General features: G+C 42.9%; 1 protein-coding gene across 2 annotated transcripts in view; it reads left to right on the top strand.

The window, feature by feature from the left end:
• PPP1R1C (protein phosphatase 1 regulatory inhibitor subunit 1C) overlaps window positions 1–26,175 on the top strand; it is a 90,567-nt gene that overhangs the window by 62,033 nt on the left and 2,359 nt on the right. The window contains exon 4 of one of the 2 annotated variants that reach the window (XM_033946709.1): window positions 9,123–9,183. In XM_033946709.1, coding sequence (XP_033802600.1) covers window positions 9,123–9,183 — 61 coding nt within the window. Of the gene's footprint in view, window positions 1–9,122; window positions 9,195–26,175 lie in introns of both variants that reach the window. The other variant, XM_033946710.1, reaches the window with a different exon arrangement.

Raw genomic sequence — 26,175 nt, 5'->3', positions numbered from 1 at the left:
AAGGGAGAGAGCTGACTAAACACTAGGATCGATTGGGCAGGCGGGTGGTGGCTGCGGGGACCGCGCGATCCTTCATGCCTCACTGCAGGGACAAGACCATTCACCGCTCCACGGGGCGGTGAATGGCCTTGTCCCCATCTCCGCAGCGACTGCTAGTTTTTGTTCCCCGTTTTTGCGGGTTACCCGCGGCTAAATGCAGTGGCCACGGGTAAACCGCCACCGTGTCATTCTCTACTTCCTAGCATTCGTTTTGAATCTGTCCCCTTTGAACTTTTCTGAAGGGTTTCATTGTTAAGTCTCCTGGTGAGCCTAGGGCTAGATTCACTAAACTCACCTAAGCAATCCGATCTGTGGGCGATCCGTGGCCGAGTCTTCCAGTGTGATTGATTCACAATGCGTCCTCATGCAAATTGCAGTGATCAGAGGCACGCCCCACAGCGACCCCAGAGCGATCCTGACGCATGCGTAGACCATCTTCTTTGCTCTCTGTGGCATAAATGTTTTGTGAAAAAATTCTCCATCTGGGACAGTGCTTCTCTCTTACATTCAGGTGCATAGGTAGGGGTTACTTTTTACCCTTCTGAGTAAATAAGCTGCTGTTCCTGAACTGTTGCTTTGATTTTTACTCACGAGCCTATGGTTTTAACCCGCTGGTTTAAAGCGGGGCTGCACTACGTCATGTTCTATTCTGTTCAAGTCTGGAACAGAACAGAACATGCTGTAGTGCAGCCCTGCTTTAAACCCGTGGGTTAAAACCACGGGCTCGCAATGCAGGGGAAGAGTGGCAGAGAGCAGGAGAGTCGGTAAGGTCGTGAGCGACAGGTCCTTAGCAGTCGCTTCTTTTAAGATCGGCCAGCCCAATCGGTGTTCCTTCTTCAGTTTAGTGAATCGCTGCCTTTCTACTTTGCATGCCATTTCCCCTTATTTGCATGTGCAGATTGGATTGGGTACTGATCGGATCGGGAGGAAGGCTAGTGAATCAGGTTGGGGTTGCAAACTGGTTGGGACACGACCGGTAAGCTTAGTGATCTAGGCCCTAGAAGGAGAGAAAGAAACTTAAAAAACAAGATTCAAAGTTAAGATTAGTAAAGAAATACTAAAGAAATAAAACTTACCTGAGAAGTTGTAAGAAAAGGAAAAGTTGTTGAGTTTAACCTGCAATAGATAAAAAAATATTTGTGTAGCACTTTATATTTAAATGTGAGTAACTTTCACCAGTTAGAACGTTGCTTTAATTAGAATAACTAATTACATTTTGTGGTTTAAGTCACTTTAATTATTTGAAAAATCTTTTTATTGAAGCCTGATTATTTATGTTTTTAAAGATTTTTGTGCAATAAAAGAATAATATAGTTTAAGACATTTTCCTGTCTGGTACTCTGGGTAACTGTTTCTCCAAAGCTCTCACTCCAAAATTTCAATTGTATCCAGAAATTTAATTTAAATAATAAAACACCCGCAGTGAGTTAGGGAAGATGTAAACTCTGTCTTGGGGGAAACCTGAACTACCACTCGTATCGTGTAATTAACAATCATTGGCTGCTTGTTATTGAGACAACCAAACCCTAGAGTGCACTGTGTGGGGTGTTACATTAGCATTAAATCTTAGCTGCCAAATTTCCGATCATTCTTCAAGCTTTCCTGGAGCCTTCCTCATGTTATTCACACCATCAGGGGACTCTACTCAGTTGCAGATTTTGGTACCATCCACAAAGAGGCAAATCTTACCTGACAGCCCTTCACAATATTGCATACAAAAATATTAAAAAGAACAGGCCCAAGAGCTGAACCTTGAGGTACACCACTGGTAACATCCCTTTCTGCAGAGAGATCTCCATTAACTACTACCCTCTGCCTTCCACTCAACCAGTTCCAGACCCAGTCTATCACTTTGGGGCCCATCCCAAGGACACCCAGTTTATTTAATGGATGCCTGTGTGGAACATTTGTCAAAGGCTTTGCTAAATTTTAAATACACCACATCTAGCAGACTCCCTCTATTCAATTTTCTGGTCACCCAGTCAGAAATTGATCAGATTTGTCTGACAAGACCTGTCTCTAGTAAATCCATCAGATTCCAGAAACTTCACTATTTTCTGTTTTAAAAGTGTTTCCATTAATTTACTTACCACAGAAGTCAGACATACCGGCCTGTAATTTCCTACTTCTTCCATACTTCCACTTTTGTGAAGAGAAATCACACCTGCCCTTCTCCTATCGTCCGGTAGCACTTACAATTCTAAAAAAGCATTGAAAAGATCAGCTAGCGGAGCTGCCAGAACTTCTCTAAGTTTCTTCAGTATTCTCAGATATACCCCATCTGGCCCTATTGTTTTGTCCACCTTCAGTTTAGCTAACTCCTCACAAACACAATCCTCTGAAAATCGATCAGGGTCTACCACACCTCTATCACTATTTGTGTTTGTCTTCTGTGCTTCTGGCACTTCATCTGTGAACACAGAACAAAAATATTTGTTAAGGAATTCAGCTTTCTCTTTATCAGCTTCTACATTTTCCTCCCCTTCACACATTTGAGTGTTACAATGCCACTTTTGCACTTCTTCCTATCACTAATATACCTAAAAAATGTCTTGTCCCCCACGTTTTGCAACTATTTTTTCTTCCATTTGTATCTTTGCTTTCCTGATTACTCGACTAGCTTCTCTTAATTTTTCCAGATATTTTCACCTGTCTTTCTCTTCCTATGATCTTTTGTAATTTTGAAAGTGTCTTGTCCCCCACGTTTTGCAACTATTTTTTCTTCCATTTGTATCTTTGCTTTCCTGATTACTCGACTAGCTTCTCTTAATTTTTCCAGATATTTTCACCTGTCTTTCTCTTCCTATGATCTTTTGTAATTTTGAAAGTTAACCTCTTTTTCCTTACCTTTTCAGCTACTACTTTTGAGAACCAAAGTGGCCTTCTTTTTCTCTTACTTTTACATACTTTCCTTACAAAAAGGTTTGTTGCCCTTACAATAGCTCCTTTCAGTTTTGCCCACTGATTTCCTACTTCTTCCAGATGTTCCCATCCAGACAATTCCTTGATATAATCTCCCATCTGAACAAAGTTAATTTTTTTAAAAATCTAGAACCTTTACTTTTGAATGAGCCCTCTCTATACCTGTTTTAATATTAAACCACACCATGTGGTGATCAATGGATGCCAGATGATCCCCCACTGTAACATCAGAAACAGTAGGGCCCCATCCCTCTTGGTTTCTATTTCCAGCTGCTGGAACAATTCTCCTTGTAGAGAATCAAGGCAGTGGCATAGTAAGGGGGCGGGAAGGCGGTCTATCCCATGTGCCCTCTTGGTGGGGGTGCCAGCACCCATCCTCCTCCATGCCCCCCTCCCACTATGATGCGCGCGCATGCCGCTTCCTTCCCCAGTACCTCTTTAACATTTGCAGCACGACAGCAACCCCAACCTACTGCTCGTGCCAGCATCGGCTCTCTTCTGACATCACTTCCTGGACCAGTGCCTAGGAAGTGACATCGGAGGAAGAGCTGACACTGGTGCAAGCACAGGTTGAGATTGCTGCTCATGCTACGAATGTTAAAAAGGTACAGAGGAAGGGAAGGAGTGCACATGTGGCAGGAGAGGGCATAGATGGAGTGGATGGGGATGGAGAAGAGGGTGGGGGAGGGGTACCACCGCCCCGGGGACCAGTGGCATACCTAGGATATGTGACGCCCGGGGCCCATCATTTTGTGACACCGCCTCCCCCATCTGTACGAAAAACATGATTTCTAGTAACAAACCACGTCACACATGAGTACCTAGGAAAAGGCAGCATCTTACGTACTGCAGTGAGCAGTACAACATCAATACACCCATTGTAAAAATAAACAAGCCAGACTAGTACAGATCAATCCTGCAGTCAATCCTAACAAAAAAACCATATCTTTCGAACTCACAGAACACAGAAAACACCTTTATCTAGTATGGAATATGTCATCACAAACTAACCCCTCCCCCTTTTACAAAACTGTAGTGTGAATTTTAGCCATGGTGGTAACAGCTCTGACGCTCATAGAATTCTGAGCATCATAGCTGCTATAACCACGGTTGGCGCTAAAAAACGCTCCACAGTTTTGTAAAAGGGGGGATAAAATAGAACTATATAGACAAAGGTTAAATTGAACCAGTAAGAAGCTGGACTCTGCATACAGTGCACCACAGAAACAGTGACACATGTCTCCTAAAGCAATAAATAAATAGAAAATTTTTTTCTACCTTTGTCTTCTGTGGTTTCTGCTTTCCTCATCTTCTTGTAACTCTCTTCCTTCCATCCACTGTCTGCCGTCTCTCTTCCCCTATATGGCATCTTCTCTCCTTCTATGCGCCTACCAGAAACTGTATGCCTCCCCCTTCCATCTCTCCTTTTACCCCATTGGTCTGGCATCTCTCTCCTTCCCTCTCCCATACCACTCCTCTGCAATACCTTTCCCTTTTTTCCCTCATTTTCCTTTTCAATTTATTTTCTGCATCTGTCTAGATTACGTTCTTACTATCCTCTCATCAATGTCCTTTTTTACTGTCCACCTCTTTCCCTTACCCCTCCAGTGTTTCCCTAACTCAATTCTTTTCTCCCCATCGTTTTATTTATCCCCTCCTTCCATCATGTACCCTCTTTCTCCAACCCTTCCATCTAGTACCTTCTCCTCTCTCAGTCCACTTCCATCCAGCGTCTGCTCACCTCTTTCTCTCCTCCCATTTCCTTCCTGCTTTTGCTCCCTTATCTCTCCCATCTGCACTTCCATCCAGCATAGGCTCCCTACTATCATCCAATGTCTGCCCTTTCTCTCGCCATCCACCCCTGTTCAATCAGCATCTGCCCCCTTTCTCTCCCTCCAATATCCTTCCCCCTTATGTCTCTCCCCTTTCTCTGTACATCAATTCTATCAGCAGCACCCTTCCATTCCACCCTGCCCCCTTTCTTTCCCTCCACCACTCTTCAATTCAGCAATCCTGATCCTTTCTCTCCCTTCATGCAGCAAGGTCCCATGATGATTGTAGCTGCCAGCTGCCAGTCCACCCCACTCCGAAGTACTTGCTCTGGAGCGAACTCAGCAGCCACATGCTGGAAGGTCCCATGATGACTCGTCTGCTGACTCTGCTCCAGAAGAAGTAAGTTATGTCGGAGGGGGTGGACCCAGCAGACACAGGGAGTTGTGGCAAAGTCCCACAATGACTGCATCTGCCAGGTCCACCCCCTCCGACGTAACTTACTTCTTCCGGAGCAGAGCCGGCAGACGAGTCAGCGCGGGACCTTCCTGCACCTCAGCACAGCTGCCGACTCTGCTGCAGAGAAAGTAACACACACAACAATACACTCAATAAATATGCCAAAAATCCTATAATAGTAACAACAAAGAGGCACAACCAGTCACAACAGGGTTTGGATGGGGGACGCTCAGAATAAGCAAAAGTACTAGCCTGAAGCAACTCCACTGAAGAAGTAAAGGGCGCTCTCAGTGTGAACCATCAGCAATGGGAGCAAAAGCTCCGATGCTTCACTTCCGGGCTGAGGCGGGAAGCCTCCACCACCACACCATCATTGAGCCCCCTATGTGTATATAATAATGAAAACACCTACAATAAGGCCCTAAATAAATAATGTAATCCAAACGAACCCGTGAGCAATTTAAACTCAAACGGTGGAGATACAAACTGAGCGACCCCCACACAAACCCTGCCAGCCGAAACCCGCCAAGCTAACTACAAAGCAATATCAAACCATAATTAAACTGAATCAAAATTATACTTATCCAAACCAAACTGCCACAATGAAAGCGCCAGGAGCCGAAGTTCAACCAAGCTGGTTTCGGGGAGGAGCCCTTCTTCAGGAACCAAGCCCCCGACCACAAACCAAAAACAAAAAATGAAAAAAACGCCGAAAACAAAGCGGGACGGCTGGAGGGAGGGGTGACCGGGCGGGAGAGCACCCGCGCTTAAAAAGCGGACCAGGAATTACGTCACACACAACCCAACCAATCATACGGGACGCACAACGCGTCCTAGAGCACTCATACAGGGGCGGGACAAAGAAAAGCCCCAAAACTACAAAGCGAAAACAGCAAGTTCCGTGCAGTATTCGCACCCAAACATGCAAAGAAAACCACCCAGCACAGGAAACCTACACGAAAACACGGCACCCAGAAAGAATGGACGGGAACCCTATATAATGGTGTTCCACTCCACACTTTCATTAAGGCCATGGGGAACAACAGCTTGAAGTTGGAAAATCCAATATTGTTCCCTAAGATTTAGCTGAAATTGTTTATCCCCCCTGAAATCCAGTTGTGACTGGTTGTGCCTCTTTGTTGTTACTATAGCAGAGAAAGTAAGTCAGAGGTAACGTGACCATTTATTTTTTTCCATCAAAAGGGGACATCTATTAATTGACTGTGTATCCTTTCTTTCATTTCTTTCTTTCTACACTCAGGCTCAACAATTGTCCCTTTCTATTCCCTCCCTCCTTCCTTCCCACGTCCATAGTGCCTCCAGTGCCCCCATCCTGTGTCCTTAGTGCTCCCAGTGCCTCCGACCTATGTCCTTAGTGCCCCCAGTGCCTCCGTCCCGTGTCCATAGTGCCCCCAGTGCCTCCTTCCCGTGACCATAGTGCCCCCAGTGCCTCCTTCCTGTGTCCATAGTGCCTCCAATGCCTCCGTACTGTGTCCATGATGCCCCCTGTGCCTCCTTCCTGTGTCCATAGTGCCCCAGTGCCTCCTTCCCGTGTCCATAGTGCCCCCAGTGCCTCCTTCCTGTGTCCATAAGGCCCCCAGTGCCCCCTTCCGTGTCCTTAGTGCCCCCAGTGCCTCCTTCTCATGTCCTTAGTTCCTCCGTCCTGTGTCCATAGTGCCCCCAGTGCCCCCATCCTGTGTCCTTAGTACCCCCAGTGCCTCCTTCCCGTGTCCATAGTGCCCCCAGTGCCTCCTTCCCGTGTCCATGGTGCCCCCAGTGCCTCCGTCTTGTGTCCATAGTGCCCCCAGTGCCCCCATCCTGTGTCCTTAGTGCCCCCAGTGCCTCTGTCCTGTGTCCATAGTGCCCCCAGTGTCTCCATCCAGTGTCCATGGTGCCCCCAGTGCCTCATTTCTGTGTTCATGGTGCCCCCAGTGCCTCCGTCTTGTGTCCATAGTGCCCTCAGTGCCCCATCCTGTGTCCTTAGTGCCTCCAGTGCCTCCGTCTTGTGTCCATGGTGTCCCCAGTGCCTCCTTCCAGTGTCCATAATGCCCCCAGTGTCCCCTTCCTGTGTCCTTAGTGCCCCCAGTGCCTCCTTATGTCCCTCCACTACCGTCCAGATTTTGGCCACCCCAAAGCCAGCCTGCCTGTCTATCTATCTCCTTCCCCCTCTGCTGCGCTAAAGCCAGCCAGCTTGCCTGCCTACATCTTTCCCTCCCTGCCGCGGGAAAAAAAAGTGCGTCTCCCCTTCCTTTCCCCCGGTCCGCACCTGCAATCTTATTTCCCCCTGCCGACAAGAAGTCTTTCAGATGTCAATTCTGACGTCGGAGAGGACGTTCCGGGCCAGCCAATCACTGCTTGGCTGGCCCAGAACATCCTCTCCAATGTCAGAATTGACATCGGAAAGACTTCTTGTCGGCGGGGGAAGGTAGGATTGTAGCGGTACGGCCGGGGGAAAGGAAGGGCAGGAGGACCAGGACCTGGCTGGCTGTGCACCCCCCTAAGCCGTGCACCTTGGGTGGACCGCTCCCCCCTTGGTACGCCACTGCCGGGGACCTTTCACCCTCGATATGCCACTGAATCCAGGATCTTCCTACTTCTAGTAGAACCTCTATAGGGATACCCAGTCAATATATGGCATGTTAAAATAACCTATTTTAGTAACCCTTTTACAATTATATTTGGAATGTCTACCATTAAATCTCTGTCCACTTCTCTCTGTGAAGGAGGCCTGTATATCACACCAATGTAAATATATTTTCCATTCCCTTTTTCTAGATAATGCCTCCTTCCTTGCTCTGCAAATCCTGCAATTGTGTGATTTTAATATCATTTTTAATATAAAAAGCCACTCCCCCTCCTTTTTTTCCTAGCCTGTGTTTCCTGAACAGATTATATCCTGGTATAACTATATCCCAGTCATGGTTCTCCATGAACCACGTCTCTGTGATAGCCACTAAATCCAACTCAGCCTCTTCCATCACAGCCTTTAGATGCAGAACCTTGTTTCCCATATTTCGAGTATTGATATACACAGCGTTCCAGACATTACCCCCTTTTCCCTTTTGTGTAGAGCTATCTAATGATTCACTTACTTGAGGACAGTCTGAAAGGCATATGAATTTTTCAGATAACCCTGTCTATTCCATTCAAAAATTTCATGCCATCTAAACTAAAAATTGCCTTTTTGTATCAATTTTTCATTTGTATTTACCCAAATGATCATCCCTTCCTGGAGCAAAAATTGCTGGTAAATCTATTATTTCACTAGACATTCTATGGAAAATTATATAAATGGTGCCTAAAGTTAAGTGCCTAACTTATTCCCCCTTTTTTATGAAGCAGCGTTAGGCTTTTTTATCACTGGCCTCGGTGGTATTAGCTCCAACGCTCATAGGAATTCTATGAGCAACAGAGCTAATGCCACCATGGCCGGTGATTAAAAAAAGCTTAAGGCGGCTTCATAATTGAAGAAAATAAAATTAAATTGGGAGATAGGTGCCTATCTTCATAAATGCGATTCTACAAAAGATAGGCGCCTATCACATGGTGCTTATCGGCACCTAATACCAAAGTAAGTGTGTTTAGGAGTGGAGAAAGACACACTGTTAAGTGCAGTTCTCTAAAGGACTTAGGTGCCTATAATTTAGGCCTTTAAAACCCTGGCCTACATTACAGATGCCTATGTTTTAAGTGTGATCCTGTAATGGGTGCCTAAGTGTGACTGACATGCAATAGGTACCTAACTTTAGGTGCCTATCTTTCATAGGCGCCAATTAAAAAGTTATTAAAAACACTGGTTTGTGGGGGGAGGGGAAAGATGAAATACAAATTAAAATCCTCTCAGAAAACAATTATCCTCAGGTAATTGTCTGACATAGTGCACTATAAGCCAACAGTGTTTGTTTAAGCATATTCCTTTTTATTATTCTTAGTCACAGAATGCATCTCCTAAGCAAAGGAAGCAGAGTGTGTACGCACCACCCTCCATGAAAGGTACTGTTCAGGTACTGTCTTATTCTGCTCAATTAATGCATGTCTCTGGCTTAACTAACTCTGCATTCTTTCTAAAGACCAGCCTACACGTGTAAGTTGTGAACTGAACATGCTTACTAACAGATAACAAATTGCTGCAATGTCTTTGGCTTGTCAGAATTGTCACCTCAAGCTTTTATTTCTTTGAGAGCGACATTTCCTTGAAACATCTACTCCTGTGATGAGACCTGCAATTTCCCAATCTGCTCAGGTTGTATTTATAGTATCAGACATTCATTTTTCAACTCAGAATATTGTTTTCTCCAGTGCTTGCTTTGTGATGACACAAAGCCGCTGACAAGGTAGTTTTGGAGACAGAGCTGTGGTATTCATTTTCAAAGCTTGCTGAAGATGATCAAAGATGGGATTTTCACTTTTGAAGAAAACAAACAATAATAATACATATTTCTTTGCTTTTCTATCTGTACCGATACATAAAATTTTACTGTGAGCTTAATCAACAATTATTATGTAATAACAGATTTGACATAAATCTGTAATATATTTAGGCATAATACATGGAACCCTATTTTACCCAGCATGTAGAGATCAGAATTGAAAAAAAAAGGATCAGTACTTTCTCAATTCCAGTGCTAGTTTGGAAATAATCTGTTGACAAAGAGCCCTTTAGAACATGAGAACATCTGGCCCAGTATCTTGCTTCTAATAGTGGCCAATTCAGGTTACAAGTACCCGGCAGATCCCATGCACTATATCGATCCCAGGGCAAGTAGTGGCTTCTCCCATGTCTATCTCAATAGCAGACTATGGTCTTTTTCCAAGAACTTGTCCAAACCTTTATTAAATCCTGATACATTAATTGTTGTTACCACATCATGTGGTAACGAGTTCTAGATCTTAACTATTATCTGAGTGAAAAAATATTTCTTCCTATTTGTTTTAAAATTATTCCATTTCATTTTAATACTGTAATATCATTGAATGTCTCCTAGTCTTTGTACATTTGAAAGAGTAAAAAAAAATTGATTCACTTTTGCCTGTTCTACACCACTCAGGATTTTATAGACCCAATCATATCCCCCCCTTCAGTCATCTCTTTTCCAAGTCAAATAGCCCTTTCCTCTTTAGCTTTTCCTCTTTGAGAGGAATTCCATCCCCTTTATCATTTTGAATGCTTTTAATTTAACCTTTTCCAATTCTGCTAAGTCTTTATCGAGATGCAGTGACTAGAACTGAATGCAGTACTCAAGGTGAGGTTCCATTCCATGCAGAATTACGACTCAGTATTGTTTTCAGTTTTTAATCCATGTGTCTTTATATCAGGATTCTTAGGGACCCCTGAGGAAGACAGCATTGTCGAAACACGGACCGTGTTGGGTCCATAGTTCCCAACAGTTTGGGTCCTAGATATATTTTATGTGGATTATCAAATTGTATTTTTTAAATAAAGCTTGCATCATGAACATCACCATCTCCACAGAGTTTTCGTTTCCACTAGAGAGCAATACAGAGGTATTATAGTATTTTTGGTTTCATTTACTATCCCTTTCCTAATAATTCCTAGCATCCCGTTTGCTTTTTTTGGCTGCTGTTGTACACTGGGCAGAAAATGTAAGCATTTGGGGCCAGATTTTATTAACGGCACCTAAGCACACCTACTTTGTACATGCCACTCTGCACAGTTGTCAATCAACCACTAGGAGCTGTTTGTAGATTCATGCCTAGCGGCCAAGTAATATTTTCCTATTGTATTATTCCACCCGCTTTTCTGAGTTTTATTGTAGTTCCTCCCCCTTTCCCTTCCTAATTATGTCTATCAAAATATATCTTTTTAATGTAAACATTATTTGATTGTAAGCTGCCTAGAAGGATTCCCAGTGAGCAGGATAGTAAAGAAATAATAAACTTGAAACCTGAAACTTAAGTATTGCTAAGTACCAAAAAGCCTTCGACAAGGTACCCCATGAGCGCCTGCTAAGAAAACTGTGGAACCACGGAGTGGAAGGAGATGTGCACAGATGGAGCTGTAATTGGCTGAAGGACAGGAGGCAGAGGGTGGGAGTAAAGGGACACTACTCAGAATGGGAAGCAGTTACGAGCGGTGTCCCGCAGGGGTCAGTGCTAGGACCACTGCTGTTCAATATATTCATTAATGACCTAGAAGCAGGGACAAAGTGTGAGGTTATAAAATTTGCGGACGACACAAAACTCTCCAGGTTACAAATACCCCAGCAGGGTTAGAACTGTTGAGGAATGTAAAGAGCTACAAAGGGACCTGAACAAACTGAGTGAATGGGCGAATAAATGGCAAATGTGCTTCAATGTAGAGAAATGTAAAGTCTTGCACATAGGGAAAGGAAACCCGATGTACAACTATAGCATGAGGGGGATGGTATTGGACAAAAGCAACCTAGAAAAGGACTTGGGGGTTCTGGTAGACCAAACAATGAAGCCGGGGGCATAATGCGCAGTGGCCTCAAAGAAGGCGAACAGAATGCTGGGCATTATCAAAAAGGGAATCACTACCAGAACCAAAGAAGTTATCTTGCCGCTATATCGGGCGATGGTGCGCCCTCATCTGGAGTACTGCGTTCAATACTGGTCGCCGTACCTTAAGAAAGATATGGCAACACTTTAGAGAGTCCAAAGAAGAGCAATGAAAATGATAAAAGGCATGGAAAACCTTCCATATGCTGAGAGGCTGGAGAAACTGGGGCTCTTTTCCCTGGAAAAACGGAGACTTAGAGGGGACATAATAGAAACTTACAAGATCATAAAAGGTATAGAGAGGGTAGAGAGGGACAGATTCTTCAGACTGGCAGGGGAAACAAGAACAAGAGGGCACTCAAGAAAATTGAAGGGAGACAGATTCAAAACAAACGCTAGAAAGTTCTTCTTCACTCAGAGGGTGGTGGATGCCTGGAATGCACTTCCAGAGGAGGTGGTGGAGCAGAGTACGATTTTGGGTTTCAAGAAGGGGTTGGACAGGTTCCCGAAGGAAAAGGGGATTGAGGGATATAGATAGAGGGGGTACTATACAGGACAAAATGTCTTCAGAAGAGGATCATTTACAGGTCACTGACCTGGGGGGGCCACCGTGAGAGCGGACTGCTGGGCACGATGGACCTGTGATCTGACTCGGCAGAGGCAATGCTTATGTTCTTATGATAGGCACCTGTACATTTGGCAAGGTTTTACTAGGCCTAATATACCAGCGCCTAACTCAGCTGCATAGTGATGCCTAAGTCAACCACACCTATTCTTTGCCCCCAACTATGCCTACTTTTCAGGTAGATGTCATTAGGCGTCGGAGGTTACCTTGACTTAGGTGTCACTAGGCGCTGCTTTGAGTTCTGCACAAAACTCTTGTTTACTTCCTTTTATCAGGCCGCATTAGGGTTTTTCAGCGCAGGCCGCGGTGGTATAAGCTTTGACGCTCATAGGAATTCTATAAGTATTAGAACTTTTACTGCCATGGCCTGTGATAAAAAAAATACCCTGTGGCTTGATAAAAGTGCGTGTGTGTGTGTGGGGGGGGGGGGGTTAATTTTTTAAAATTTATCAATTAGCTTCAATGGTGTGGCCAATTCCTATGCCATTTAAGCTAATTAACACAGTTTGGGTTACGTGTGGATTTTAATTAGGTGTCGCTAGGCATCCGCAATACATGTGGATTTTACTTAGGTTTCGCTAGGCATCCGCAATCAGGGTGCCTAGTGATGCCTAATGTAGATGCTATTTATAGAATCTGGCTCATTGATCATTTTCATGGGTGCTGACTCATAAGAGGGACCTTAGCATCAGGTAACAATGATTTGAATTATTCTTCCCAATGTCCACATTAAATTTCATCTTCCATATAAATGCCCAGTCTTTCTATTTCCTAAGGTCTTCCTGTAATTTTTCACAGTCCACATATTGTAACATCTTTGAATAGTTTGTTGTCACCTGCAAATTTAATCACCTCACTTGTCAGTTTGATTTCCTGACCATCTATAAATACTGTATATTAAATAGCACCGGTTCCAGTACAGATCCCAGTAGCATTCGATTATGCATTCGATTATTTACCCTTCTCCATTAAGAAAAATGGCCATTTAACCCTATCCTCTGTTTTCTATCTAATAACCAATTCCTAATTCACAACTGAACATTGCCTCCTATCCCATGACTTTTTAATTTTCTCAGGAGTATCTATTGAGGAACTAAATCAAAAGCTTTCTGAAAAACTAGATATACTACATCAATTGGCTCATCTCTATCCACATGTTTATTCACACCTTCAAAGAAATGAAGCAGATTGGTAAGGCAAGACTTCATTTGGCTGAATCCATGCTGACTCTCTGTTCCATTAAACCATGTTTGTCTATGTGTTCTAAAATACCTGCAGGAATGAATGTATGTGTATTTGCCAGTTTGTACAATGGGAGCAGCCATTTTACAAAAATGCATGTTGTAAAAAAGAACATTATAAACCCAGCAGGTTCTACGTAGAGGTGTTGACATTTGCAACTTCTATATGTAGGTAGCTCCACTTTCATGTTTTGCCACTACATTTTACAAACCTATACATGAAAGGGGAATGTTCTCAAAGCTTTTACTGCACATTGATTTTTCACAAGAGTCACCAACCTGCAGTATCTCATTGCAGATTGCATTTGCAGATTGCTTACTCACATGGTAAATGAATAATGCTGTTTGAGAGCCAGCTCACAAACTGTGCTGTGGATCAGCCTGAGAGCACTGGGCAGCTAATCCGTGGCCTAATGTTCCTGAGCTTCATGTTGAAGGGGCGAGTACCATTAAGTAAAAGCAATAGCCAGAGTGCCCTTTCCACGAACCAAACCATCATAGTGCTTTCCCATCAAGACCGTTCCTAGCACAATTCCCACCCTGAAGCATCCATTCCTATATCAGAAGACCCCTAAGACCTCCCACCCCACCTTCCAGAAGGCCCCAGGCCTATATTCTTCAAACAGCACCTTAAGTTAGGTGCCAGTAGGTGCTATTGCTAAGCTCTAAATTTTCTTTTTTCCCCTCAGAGATCCTCTGTGTTTGCTCCATACTTTCTTGAATTCAGATTCTTTTTTTTTCTCTACCATCTCCACTATGTGGCTCTTCCATGTATTCACCATCCATTCTATGAAGAAATAGGGGTTCATATTCTCAAGGCTAGATTCACTAAACCTACCATTCTTGTAACGACTATCGCAAAACCAGTTTTGCAATCGTTCACCGCCCCAACCCGATTCACTAAACTGTTGCCCGATTAATCTCCTACCTGATCCAATCCAACCCATGCAAATTAGTGAAACTCCATGCAAAATAGCCAAGCGATTGATTCACTAACAATTGCTTGGCTATTTTGAATCGGGTTTTACTATCCTAAAACCCAGCTGTTGCAGGCCTGTTGGAACCTGTGTTACCGACAGGTCTACCTGTTGTTTTTTTTAAATGGAACTGATATTGTGCGTGTATTACACACGCAAAATATCTTGCCAATAAAAAAAGCCTCACACCTTCCACTACCCCCCGAAAGCACCTCCTTCTCCGAACCCCCCCAAAATGGCAGGAGGGATGCCCATTCCCTCCTGCCACCAGATGCTCCCTCCTCCCCTGCCCGAATATGGCAGGAAGGATGCCCACTCCTTCCTGCCATTGGCACCCCCCCACGAACCCCCCCAACTTATATATGGCAGGAGGGATGCCAACTCCCTCCTGCCACCAGAACCCCCCCCCACCCGCCTGCTGACTGACGGCCCACTGCCATTGACATGAAACTAAAATGGCAAGAAGGATGCCAACTCCTTCCTGCCATCGGAACTCCCCCTGAACATGGCAGGAGGGATGCCATCTCCCTCCTGCCGTCGGAACCGCCCCCCCCCCTTCTGTACACCCCCTGGTACCTGAAAGTTGGGAGCAGGAGGGGTGCTCAGTCCCTCCTTCTCCTCCAGGCTCCAGTGACGCAATCAGGGCCATAGGCCCTGCCCCGGTGTATCATGTAATGCAAGGGGAGAGGCCTAAGGTGATTGGCTCAGGTGCCTCAGGCTCCTCACCCCTTGGGAGGGGCCTGAGGCACCTGAGCCAATCAGAGACTTCCTTAGGGAAGAGCCTAAGGAAGTCCCTGATTTGCCATTGTTTTGGTACCGGGGCGGAGGCCTAAAGCCCTGATTGCATCGCTGGAGCCTGGAGGAGCAGAAGGGACTGAGCACCCCTACTGCTCCCAAATTTCAGGTACCGGGGGGGGGTGTACCTGGAAGAGGGGGGATTTAGCAGGGGTTGCCGATGGCAGGAGGGAGTGGGCATCCCTCCTGCCACCTTAGTTGCAATTACTGCATGATTGCCTTTATTCTTCTCAATTTGTTGTCTGGCTTGCACCTAGGAAAAAAGACAGAAGCACTGGAAGGTTCATGATACTTTGCTATTAACTATTAATACTCTTGCCAGTAGGATGGATGATCTGTTGTATTCTCTAACCCCCAAAGTCTGTAATGGAGTCTTAAATTGTGAGCGCAAATCAGTATGCACGGCTGATTTAAATGCAGTTAACTACTCATAATTTACACTAATTGGTACTAATTAGAAGTTACGCTCAGATCTTGGTAGACCCGAATCTTGGTCTAGAGCCCAGATCTAAAAGAAGGCATGGCCAGGGGATGAGCATGGGTGGATCATGGGCATTCTTAAAATGTATCTGCACTGTTATAGAATACACCCGATGTGCAGGTATTTAGGCCAGCTGGTTAACCGTTCCCCTTAACTTTATCCATGACATCCTGTTTGTCTGTCATGGCTGTTTAATTTATAAGCTCTTTGGAGCAGGGACTGTTTCTTCTCCTTTGTGACTGCGTGCATCTGGTAGCACTATAGAAATAATTAATAGTAGTAGTAGTGGTTTTCATTGGCCTAAATGGGTGTGCTTAAAAGTTATGATATATATTGGCACTTAGCTTGATTTTATAAGGTAAGCATATTTTTTGTATAATTATGCTAAGCACCATTTTAGTCAGTGCAGATTTTTATGGGTGCCATATATAGAATATGGTCCTGTGGATGTCTTTTTGGTATAATGCTAAGGTTTGCATTGCAGATAAACTAATATTTGGCCCTTTTGGTTTTGTAGAGGTATTTGGACTTTGGTTGAAAGAGTTAAAACTTTCTAGGAATGGCAGGCAGACTTTGGCCTCCCAGCTTCACAGCTTTTTAGGTAGTTCCAATTGAAACGTTCTTTTCTTAAGAGCAGTCTCCCCTTAGATGATTTAAAGAACAAATGGGATTTAGAAGTAATGATGCAGATAATAGTAACTTATCCCAATGCTGGATCATTGTTCTATAAAATTCTTAGCCTGGTTTATCGGAAGGATATGGGAGTCTATAAGTTGTGGGAAGAAGAGTTTTCTTCCATCTTTATCCAAAACAATGGGAGAAATATTGAACTAAGATGGGCCTAGTCTCTCTGTCTGCTTCATTGACATAGTTTATACGCTTATATTTTTTTACTCACAGGACCTACCAGATGCTGGCTATTATGGCTAAATTTTCTAAAGCATCGAGTATTGGTCACATACTGCAGACATTAGAATCTTTTGTGCATGTAATATATTAATGTCCACTGATTAATCATATTGAGCAAGAATATGGAGCAGAATATCACAAATTATAGGGCTGAGGATTGGGTTTCATATCTTGAATTGCTATTTGGGAATCATTAGCCTTTAGTGTATTAGCTAACAAAGACTTCAAGTTGACAATAGCATTTAAGTTGATGATAAAACATTCAAAATGATCTTCTGTGCTTGATGTAAACAGTTGGTGTAATTCTTTGTGCCTGTAGAGAAAATATGAAGGGGTGGTGCAAGACAATGTCTAAGAGAGTGGTGATGTGGAAAAATTGGATCAGAATTTCATGTAGTGTGAACAGCAGGGGATCAGTTGTGCGTTTTAATTTGTTGTTGTTATGTGTTGTTTTGAAACTTAAAAATATTTAAACAAAAAAATATGCCCCTCCTTTTAATAAGCTGCGGTAGAGGTTTCTACCATGGCCCGAAGCACTAAATGTGTTGGATGCGTGCTTGTACTGGGAGCCAGTGTGAGTAATGTGGTCGTATTTTTTTCAGCGAGTATATTAGTCTTAGAGCTGTGTTTTGGACTGTTTGTAATTGTTTTAGCATGTTGGTGGGGCATGACAGGTAAAGTATGTTACAGTAGTCTAGTAGTCCTAGGATTAGCGCTTGTACTATGAGTTTGAATTGTTCGTTGTTGAAGTATTTTCGGACTTGTCCTAAGTTGCGCATGGTTGCGAATGCCTTCTGAACCGTTTTGCTGATTTGAAGTTGCATGGTGCAGCCTTTGTCTATCATTATTCCCAGCAGTTTTAGGTTGGGTTGTAAGGGATATGTGATGGAGTTTATTTCTAGGTTTGTTATGGTTGGAGTTTTGTTTCTTTCTAGAAGTAAGAATGTAGTTTTGTCTTGGTTTAGTTTTAATTTGTGGTCTCTCCATTTTGACACAACAAAAACAAAACAAAAAGGCCCTGATTCTATAAGTGACGCCTACAGTTAGGCACCTAGATCAGCACACCTAGCTGATCTAGGTACCTAACTTAATTTTCTTAATTGGCACTGTTAATTGAAAGTGCCATTAAAAAGCAATTTAAAAACCATGAAAAAAATTAACTAGCTGTTAGGCACCAAATTCGATAGGTGCTACAACTTTGAGGTAGGTGACTACTCTGAGATACCTCCTAGCAAGTAGGCATGGTTGGGGCAGATTTTGGGCAGATTATGGGCATGGTTTAACTTAGTCAAAAATAATAGGGAGTGAGGAAAATTCTCTCAAAAATATACAGAAGTAAGAGGTCAAAATCAATGACAAAAATATAACTAGAAACAAGACTTCTCAATATATAAATCAAATAATAAGGCTTGAATATAAATGTTGAAAATATAATGCAATTTTTCACATATACTCAGATTTGTGTAATCCGACCAAGAGCCGTAGCTCCTATAGTCAAACCCACCGTCCCATCACTGTGTATGACTTTGATGTGAAAGATAGTAAGTGAGGTTACATGCTCTACTGATTAATAACTTTGTTCTCAATGGCAATGAGAGGAGAAAACAACCCCTCCACTTAGCTTTAAGGGACCTGCTAATTCATATATTTATATATTGAGAAGTCTTGTTTCTAGTTATATTTTTGTCATGGTTTAACTTAGGCACCTCCCAGTACCTAATTTAGCTGCACTTATTTAGGCCAAGAAAACCCTGTCCTAAATGGGAGTGCACCTAAGATTTCACCACCTACTGGCACGTACAACCACTTAGATGCCGCTAGGAGCGGATGATTGACAGTTGCATTCAACAGCCCCTTAGAGTTAGGTGTGATTTATAGAATCAGGACCAATGCTTAGCACTAATGCATGTAAATATCAATTTATGATACCAATCACACACATAAGTGCTATTATTGTATACTTATTTACCCAATTGATGCATCTCCTTAGATGGCAATTTACAGAATTGTCCTTTATGTTAAAATCTGTTTTATTATAAACAAAAGAGATAATATAAACAAAAGAGTCGAGATTAATCAAGAAACAGTCAACAAGGCATAACAGGTCTAGTAGAATGCAACCCTTCCCTACCCCACCAAAACCACCCCATCATAACAAAGCAACCCCCCCACCCTGAGAGCAGTAGTGGTGGCTCCCCGTAGGTGTCAGAAACGCCAAAGGCCCGTACTCTTGTGGCCCCTGGGTCGTCCAAAAGGTTTGTCAAAATAAAAGAAGCAGCTGTGTCTGGCCCCGAACTAGAGCTCAATAACCAGCAGACCGCCTATGAAATTGTGTTCAAAATGAGGCTATGCCCTCTTGGAGACAAAGAAACTATATAAGCTTCCCAAATGAGTAAAAAACAGCTACGCCTACTGCGGGTGGCCCATCGCCTCGCGGGCCTCCCACAAAGCCAGGTTGTGCACCAGAGATCTCCATCCCCATAAGGAGGGCGGCTCGGACACCATCCAAGACTGTAAGATACATTTATGAGCAAGGAGACACACCTTACGACACCAGAAGGAACCCCCCTTTAGGCAGACCCCTGAAAGCTCCTGAGAAGTCCAGTACCAGCTGCTCCACTGTACCCGAGAGGGTACATGAGAAAAGGCGTTGGATATACAGTGTGAAAGACCCCCCCAAAAGAGAAGATAGTCCAGAAATCCCAGAAAGATTGAACAAAAGCGTTAGGTTCCCAACCACATTTTAAACAAAGCGGAGAGGAAATACCCCCTATTTTATGTAATTGCACTTGTGTGTAATAAGCCTGATAAAGCAGGTTAGTCCTGGAACTTAGAAACATGATGACAGATAAAGGCCAAATGGCCCATCTAGTCTGCCCATCCACAGTAACCATTATCTCTTCCCACACCTTCTTGAATTCAGACATAGTCTCTGTCTCCACCACTTCATTCGGGAGACTGTTCCATGCATCTACCACCCTTTCTGCAAAAAAGTATTTCCTTTGATTACTCCGGAGCCTATCACCTCTTAACTTCATCCTATGCCCTCTCATTCCAGAACTTCCTTTCAATTGAAAGAGACTTGACTCATGTGCATTTATGTAACCACGAAAGGTATTTAAATGTCTCTATCATATTTCCCCTCTCCCGTCTTTCCTCTAAAGTATATATATTGAGATCTTTAAGTCTGCCTCTATACACTTTATGATGATGACCAGGCACCATTTTAGTAGCTTTCCTTTGGACAGACTCCTTCCTTTTTATATCTTTTTGAAGAAGTAATCTCCAGAATTGTACACAATATTCTAAATGAGGTCTCACCAGAATCTTATACAGGCCATGCCTCTTCCTTTGCACCCTAGCTTCTTTCTAGCTTTCACCATCATCTTTTCAACTTGTTTGGCCACCTTAAGATCATCACATGCAATCACACCCAAGTCCCGCTCTTCTGTTGTGCACAAAAGTTTTTCACCCCCTAAACTGTACTTTTACTTTGGGTTTTTGCAGCCAAAATGCATGACTTTGCATTTCATAGCATTACATTATAGCTGCCAAATTTCAGATCTTATGTATAAAATATTCAAACTCTCCTATAACATAGCAAAGTCTCACCTCACAACTCATTTCCATCCATACACTGCACCCAAATAACTGTCAGACAGCTCTATATCACAGTCCTCAAAACAAAGTGCAAACACATTTCAAATTTCCCCAAACACTTGTCCACAAAGCCAATCCTTAACTAACTTTCTAAACCTTAGATACTTAAAAGTTCTAGTGCAAAACAGCACACAGTTCCATATTGTCACCCTCAACCTAACCTGTGGATAGCAAAGACCAAAACTAAAACTTAATTTTATAGACCAGGTTTTCAGCCAAAAAGGTGCTTGATTCGTTATAATAATGTAAGTATAGTACATAAATATAGAAGAAGAATATAATCTAGAATGGTTTACCCCCTGTTATAGTGTGCATTTAGCACGCTAAATATATACACGCGCTAAACACTAACGTGTCCATAGACTAACATGCATGCTGGAGCCCAAAATTAGTGCATGCGTTATCATTTAGCGCATGGTTAGCGCGAGCTAAAACACTTAGCGCACCTTTGAAAAAGGAGCCCTTGATTTCCAAAGTGTTATTAAACAAGAAAGGTTTCAGAACTTTCCGAAATAAAATGAAGAGGCCTAGACTTCTAAGTGAAAGCAGTAGCTCATTCCAGAGCTCAGTTAGTTTGGAAATTAAAGAGTGGCTGAATCTCTTGAAAGTTCTATTTTTCCGAGAGGACCATAAAATGCAATGATTAACTAGTGGTCTGAGCATACCTGCCAAATACATTGGTTCATCTATGATTCTACACTGATGCACTATTGAAAATACCGGTACTTTAAACTGGATCAGAGGGACAATTGGAAGCCAGTGCGTTTCAACCAAAAGATTCCTCGCATGTTTACACTTTCTTTATTCATACATTAGCTTGGCTATTCAATACCAGCTGAATCCATTTAAGCTGACAATATGGAATCCCTGATGTAAAATACAGCAATAATCTGTTTTCATTTTGGCGGCAAGCCAATATCATCAATATTATACACTATCATCATCATCATATTTATTTGATGTACAACAAAGATATCAAATAAATCAATTTGACGCCAGCCTCCAATTCAAAATGGCTGGCACAATATCTACTGGCAGCCTCATGGGCTCACAATCTGTCTTTTTGCTAAGCTGCAGTAAGTGCTAGCAAGCGCTTACTATAACTCAAAATGGCTTACGGTGGCACATGATTAGGTGTCCTGCAGTAAGTTCAAAATCTGTGTGTGTTACCTGCATAATGAAAAAAGTTTTAACATTTTTGTTGGAGGGAGCATGTCTGGGGTCACTGAGCAGGTGTTCTTGCACTAATCAGTTAGCGCTTCTGCATTACTGCGCACTGGATAGGATTACCACCTACAAAATAGGTGATGGTAAGTGCTCCTCCAGTAATTCCAACTTGCCATGTTTTATTAGGGCTTACTATTCCATACAATGGTTAATTAAATTTCCAGATGGCTTACAACCAATTTAATGGATGAGTTCTAATGGAAATATTAGCACTTGGCCATTAATGGGAAAAATAGAAATTTGGCTATTTGCCAGCTGCAGTGAGAAAACATGTGAGAAAACCTGCATAAAGGCGAGCTAAAACCAATTTTTACCACAGTTTACTAAAAGGAAAGTTTTTTGTAACTGAGGCAATGAAGGGTTAAATGACTTGCCCAGGGTCACAAGGAGCTGCAGTTAACAGCCTGCACACAAGCTGATTAGCAGATCCAAACCCATTCTCTGCCTTGACATATCTCATAACCCCAACAAAAAATAAAAACTATGGGCTAGATTCACAAAGCAAGCTGATCGTGTACTGATCGGTTTGGGACCCCTTTACTATCAAATTTCCCTCCGGCCTGATTCATGTACCTCTCCTGCAATCCACTTCGAATCCGTGCATGCAAATAAGGTGAAACGCATACAAAGTAGGCTGGGACGCATGTCACAACACCAAATTTCAGATCCGACTGGGCTGGCCGATCACCTGAGGAAGCGACTGCTGGAGACCAGTCGAAAACGTCTTCCCGACTCTCCAGCCCTGCTCTCTGCACACTCTGCTCTCTTCTCCTACCCACTCTGTCCCATGCTCTTCTCCTGCCTGCCGCCCCGATGAAAAAAATAAAAAAATAAAAAAAAGTTTTGGCCCCCAAAAACCTCCTGCAGCCCCAACTCTCCTGGACTCTCCCACTGCCCCGAATGCCTGCCTGCTTCGATCGCCTGCCTGCCCCGACTCCCACCCTTCTCCATAGTGCAAGCCCATGGTTTTAACCCACAGGCTTTTAAGCAGGTTAAAACCACAGGCTTCTAATGTTAAAAAAAGAAGAAAAAAAAATCTAAGCTGGGCCCAGAGGTCTAGCACATGCGCGGGGATTGCTTAACAGCGATCCATGCCTGTAGATGGGACGTTTCTCCGATCACCCCCATCTGCATATTTACTTGTTGGGAATTTGTCAGACCTGCCTGAATCGGGCCCGATTGGTCAGGTTAGTGATTCTGGCCCTATGTGCTTTCCAAGTGCACAAATGGCAAAACTAGTGCAGAATGCATTAGTTTGTTAGACCGTTTTCCCTGCACATTAGCATCTAGTGTTACTTAATGAAAGGGCCCCTAAATCTTTTTACAGAATCATCTGTGAAAGATGGTGTTACGGTGATCAAAGTTTCTTTATCAATATCTTGGGAGTTATCTAGTCACCTGAAATTTAATTTAAAAGGGTGCAAGGCTGAAGAGAGTACAACTGATGAGATCATTTCCTGTAATAGGTATGTGTATGTCGTTATGATCAGGGTGTGTGTTTGTGTGGGCATATGTGTAATAGCTTTTATTTTTCCTGTCCTATCCACACCCAAAGTTTAGGACATTTAAGAAGAGACATAAGGATATTGAGATGGTGTTCTTTTCTGTGTCTACATAAACATGCAAACAAATAACATGGAAAAAACAAAAGGAATTGACCCCAAAGTATCCACAAAGAAGAAAATCCAGAGAAAACCAAAAAAAACTCTGTGGAGTGACGATGTTCCTAAATGGACTTTATTTGAAAGTGTCAAAGTTCCAAAGGTACACTGAAATCATCCACATAAAATAATTCCATCCACATAAAAATAAATCATCCACTTCTGGCTCACCACACAATTGTTTCCCACATACTCACCTTTATAGGGACCCCTGAAGAAGACTTTTTGTCGAAACGCGGACTGTGTTGGGTCCTGTATCCCTAGCGGACTAGGTCCTTTAAGGCTCTTATGTGGATGATTTATTTTTATGTGGATGGAATTATTTTATGTAGATGATTTCAGTGTATCTTTGGAACTTTGACACTTTCAAATAAAGTCCATTTAGGAACATCGTCACTCCACAGAGTTGTTTTTTTTTTTTTTGGTTTTCAACAAATAACATGGAAAAAGGCTTCTTTGGTTCAGGATGGAAAATCTTGACTGGTCATTTTAAAAGTCCTAAAAAATGTATCCAAGCCCACAAGAAATCTAGTTTTCTCAAGCACCACTAGGGCATTAAAAATGGACTTTCCAAACCTAACCTGGATTCCCCATGCCTTGTGAGACATTTGGATATCCATATTAAGTATGCATAGATACGGTCTCAAATGAATGCAGACTTATTATATCCACATCCACTGCTGATATATTTTAAATCACAATCACCTTGACTTTCTCAATAACAGGTCCTGGGCTGAGAACCAGGACAATTCTATATCTTACTATTAAAGGCAAATGCATCTGGTTTAAGCAGGGGAGGAGTGTGAAGCTAACATTGTATGAATGAGTGGACAGCCCTGAAGGAAACACTTTCAGATGTTATGAGGGGTTTTAGGCTTTTAAGAAGAGTTTAATAAAAGAAGCCTGAGATATTCAGGGACGGGGTATACCTAAAAATGAAGTGCTAAGGAACCCAGAACCAGAGCACAATGAGCAGAGTATAGGATAACTGCATACTATACTAAAGATGATAAAGAGGGATTATGGAAAGCTGTAGTGGGTTCAGTATAAGAAAGGCTGGAGATCTGGGTGAGACTTACCCCCTCTTTTAAAAAGGAGCGCTAAGCATTGTTAGATTGCGCTAAATCTACACGTGTGCTGAACGCTAACACGTCCATAGACTAACATGTAAAAGTACCCCTTAATGTAGAAAGCTGATATAAAATAAACTGTGTTAGAGCCTATAAGAATTCCTCGCTAGGCTTCAGGACCCTACCAAAGAAACCCCAAAGTAGTAAAGGGGAACTACTTTTGTTCTGTGTTTAATCCTAAATAGCCTGTGTCTTAATCTGGATAAAGGCGCTAGCAAGAGAGAACATAAAGATGTTGTATGAAGGAAGACCTAGTGAAGCTTGAAGAATGGTCTGAAATTTGGCAGCTAAAATGTAATTCTAAGAAATGCAAGGTCATGCATTTGGGCTGCAAAGTCCCTAAGGAACAGTACAGTTTAGGAGGTGAAGAACTTTTGTGCACGACAGAAGAGCAGGACCTGGGTGTGATTGTATGTGATGATCTTCCTATGCTAGGGTGCATAGGAAGAGGTTTGGCCAGTAGGAAAAGGGAGGTATTATGCCTCTGTATAAGACTGGTGAGACCTCATTTAGAATATTGTATACAATTCTGGAGACTGCATCTTCAAAAAGATATAAAAAGGATGGAGTCGGTCCAGAAGAAGACTACTGAAATGATGCTTGGTCTTCATCATAAGGCGTAAAGGGACAGACTTAAAGATCTCAATATGTATACTTTAGAGGAAAGGCGAGAGAGGGGAGATATGATAGAGATGTTTAAATACCTACGTAGTGTAAATGCTCATGAGTCGAGTCTCTTTCAATTGAAAGGAAGCTCTGGAATAAAAGGGCATAGGATGAAGTTAAGAGTTGATAGGCTACAGAGTAATCAAAGGAAATACTTTTTTGCAGAAAGTGTGGTAGATGCATGGAACAGTCTCCCAGAAGAGGTGGTGGAGACAGAGACTGTCTGAATTCAAGAAGGCATGTGATAGGCACATGGGATCTCTTAGAGAGAGGAAGAGATAATGGTTACTGTGGAAAGACAGACTAGATGGGTCATTTAGCCATTATCTGCCATCATGTTTCTATGTTTTAATGTGTCTATTTGTCCCCATGCCCAGTAGAACACACACTGGTCGTGATGTGTGACACATTTTAATATTTAATGAGTTGTTTTAAGAACATAAGAACATAAGAATTGCCGCTGCTGGGTCAGACCAGTGGTCCATCATGCCCAGCAGTCCGCTCCCGCGGTAGCCCCTAGGTCAAAACCAGTGCTCCAAATGAGTCCAGTCTCACCAGTTTAGCATGAACTTGTCCAACTTTGTCTTGAAACCATGGAGAGTGTTTTCCCCTATAACAGACTCGGGAAGAGCATTCCAGTTTTCTACCTCTCTCTGGGTGAAGAAGAATTTCCTTACGTTTGTACGGAATCTATCCCCTTTCAACTTTAGAGAGTTTCCTCTCGTTCTTCCTACCTTGGAGAGGATGAATAGTCTGTCTTTCTCTACTAAGTCTATTCCCTTCAGTATTTTGAATGCTTCGATCATGTCCCCTTGTAGTCTCCTCTTTTCAAGGGAGAAGAGGCCCAGCTTCTCCAGTCTCTCACTGTACGGCAACTCCTCCATCCCCTTAAACATTTTAATCGCTCTTCTCTAGACCCTTTCGAGTAGTACTATGTTCTTCTTCATGTACGGACGCAGTACTCCATTTGAGGGTGCACCATGGCTCAGTACAGCGGCATGATAACCTTCTCTGATCTGTTTGTGATCTCCTTCTTGATCATTCCTAGTATTCTGTTCGCCCTTTTCGCCACTGCAGCACATTGTGCAGATGGCTTCATGGACTTGTCGATCAGAACTCCCAAGTCCCTTTCC

The sequence above is a fragment of the Geotrypetes seraphini genome, chromosome 5 (assembly GCF_902459505.1).
Source record: "Geotrypetes seraphini chromosome 5, aGeoSer1.1, whole genome shotgun sequence".
Taxonomy (NCBI): Eukaryota; Metazoa; Chordata; class Amphibia; order Gymnophiona; family Dermophiidae; genus Geotrypetes; species Geotrypetes seraphini.
This window is presented reverse-complemented; position numbering and strand designations above follow the sequence as displayed.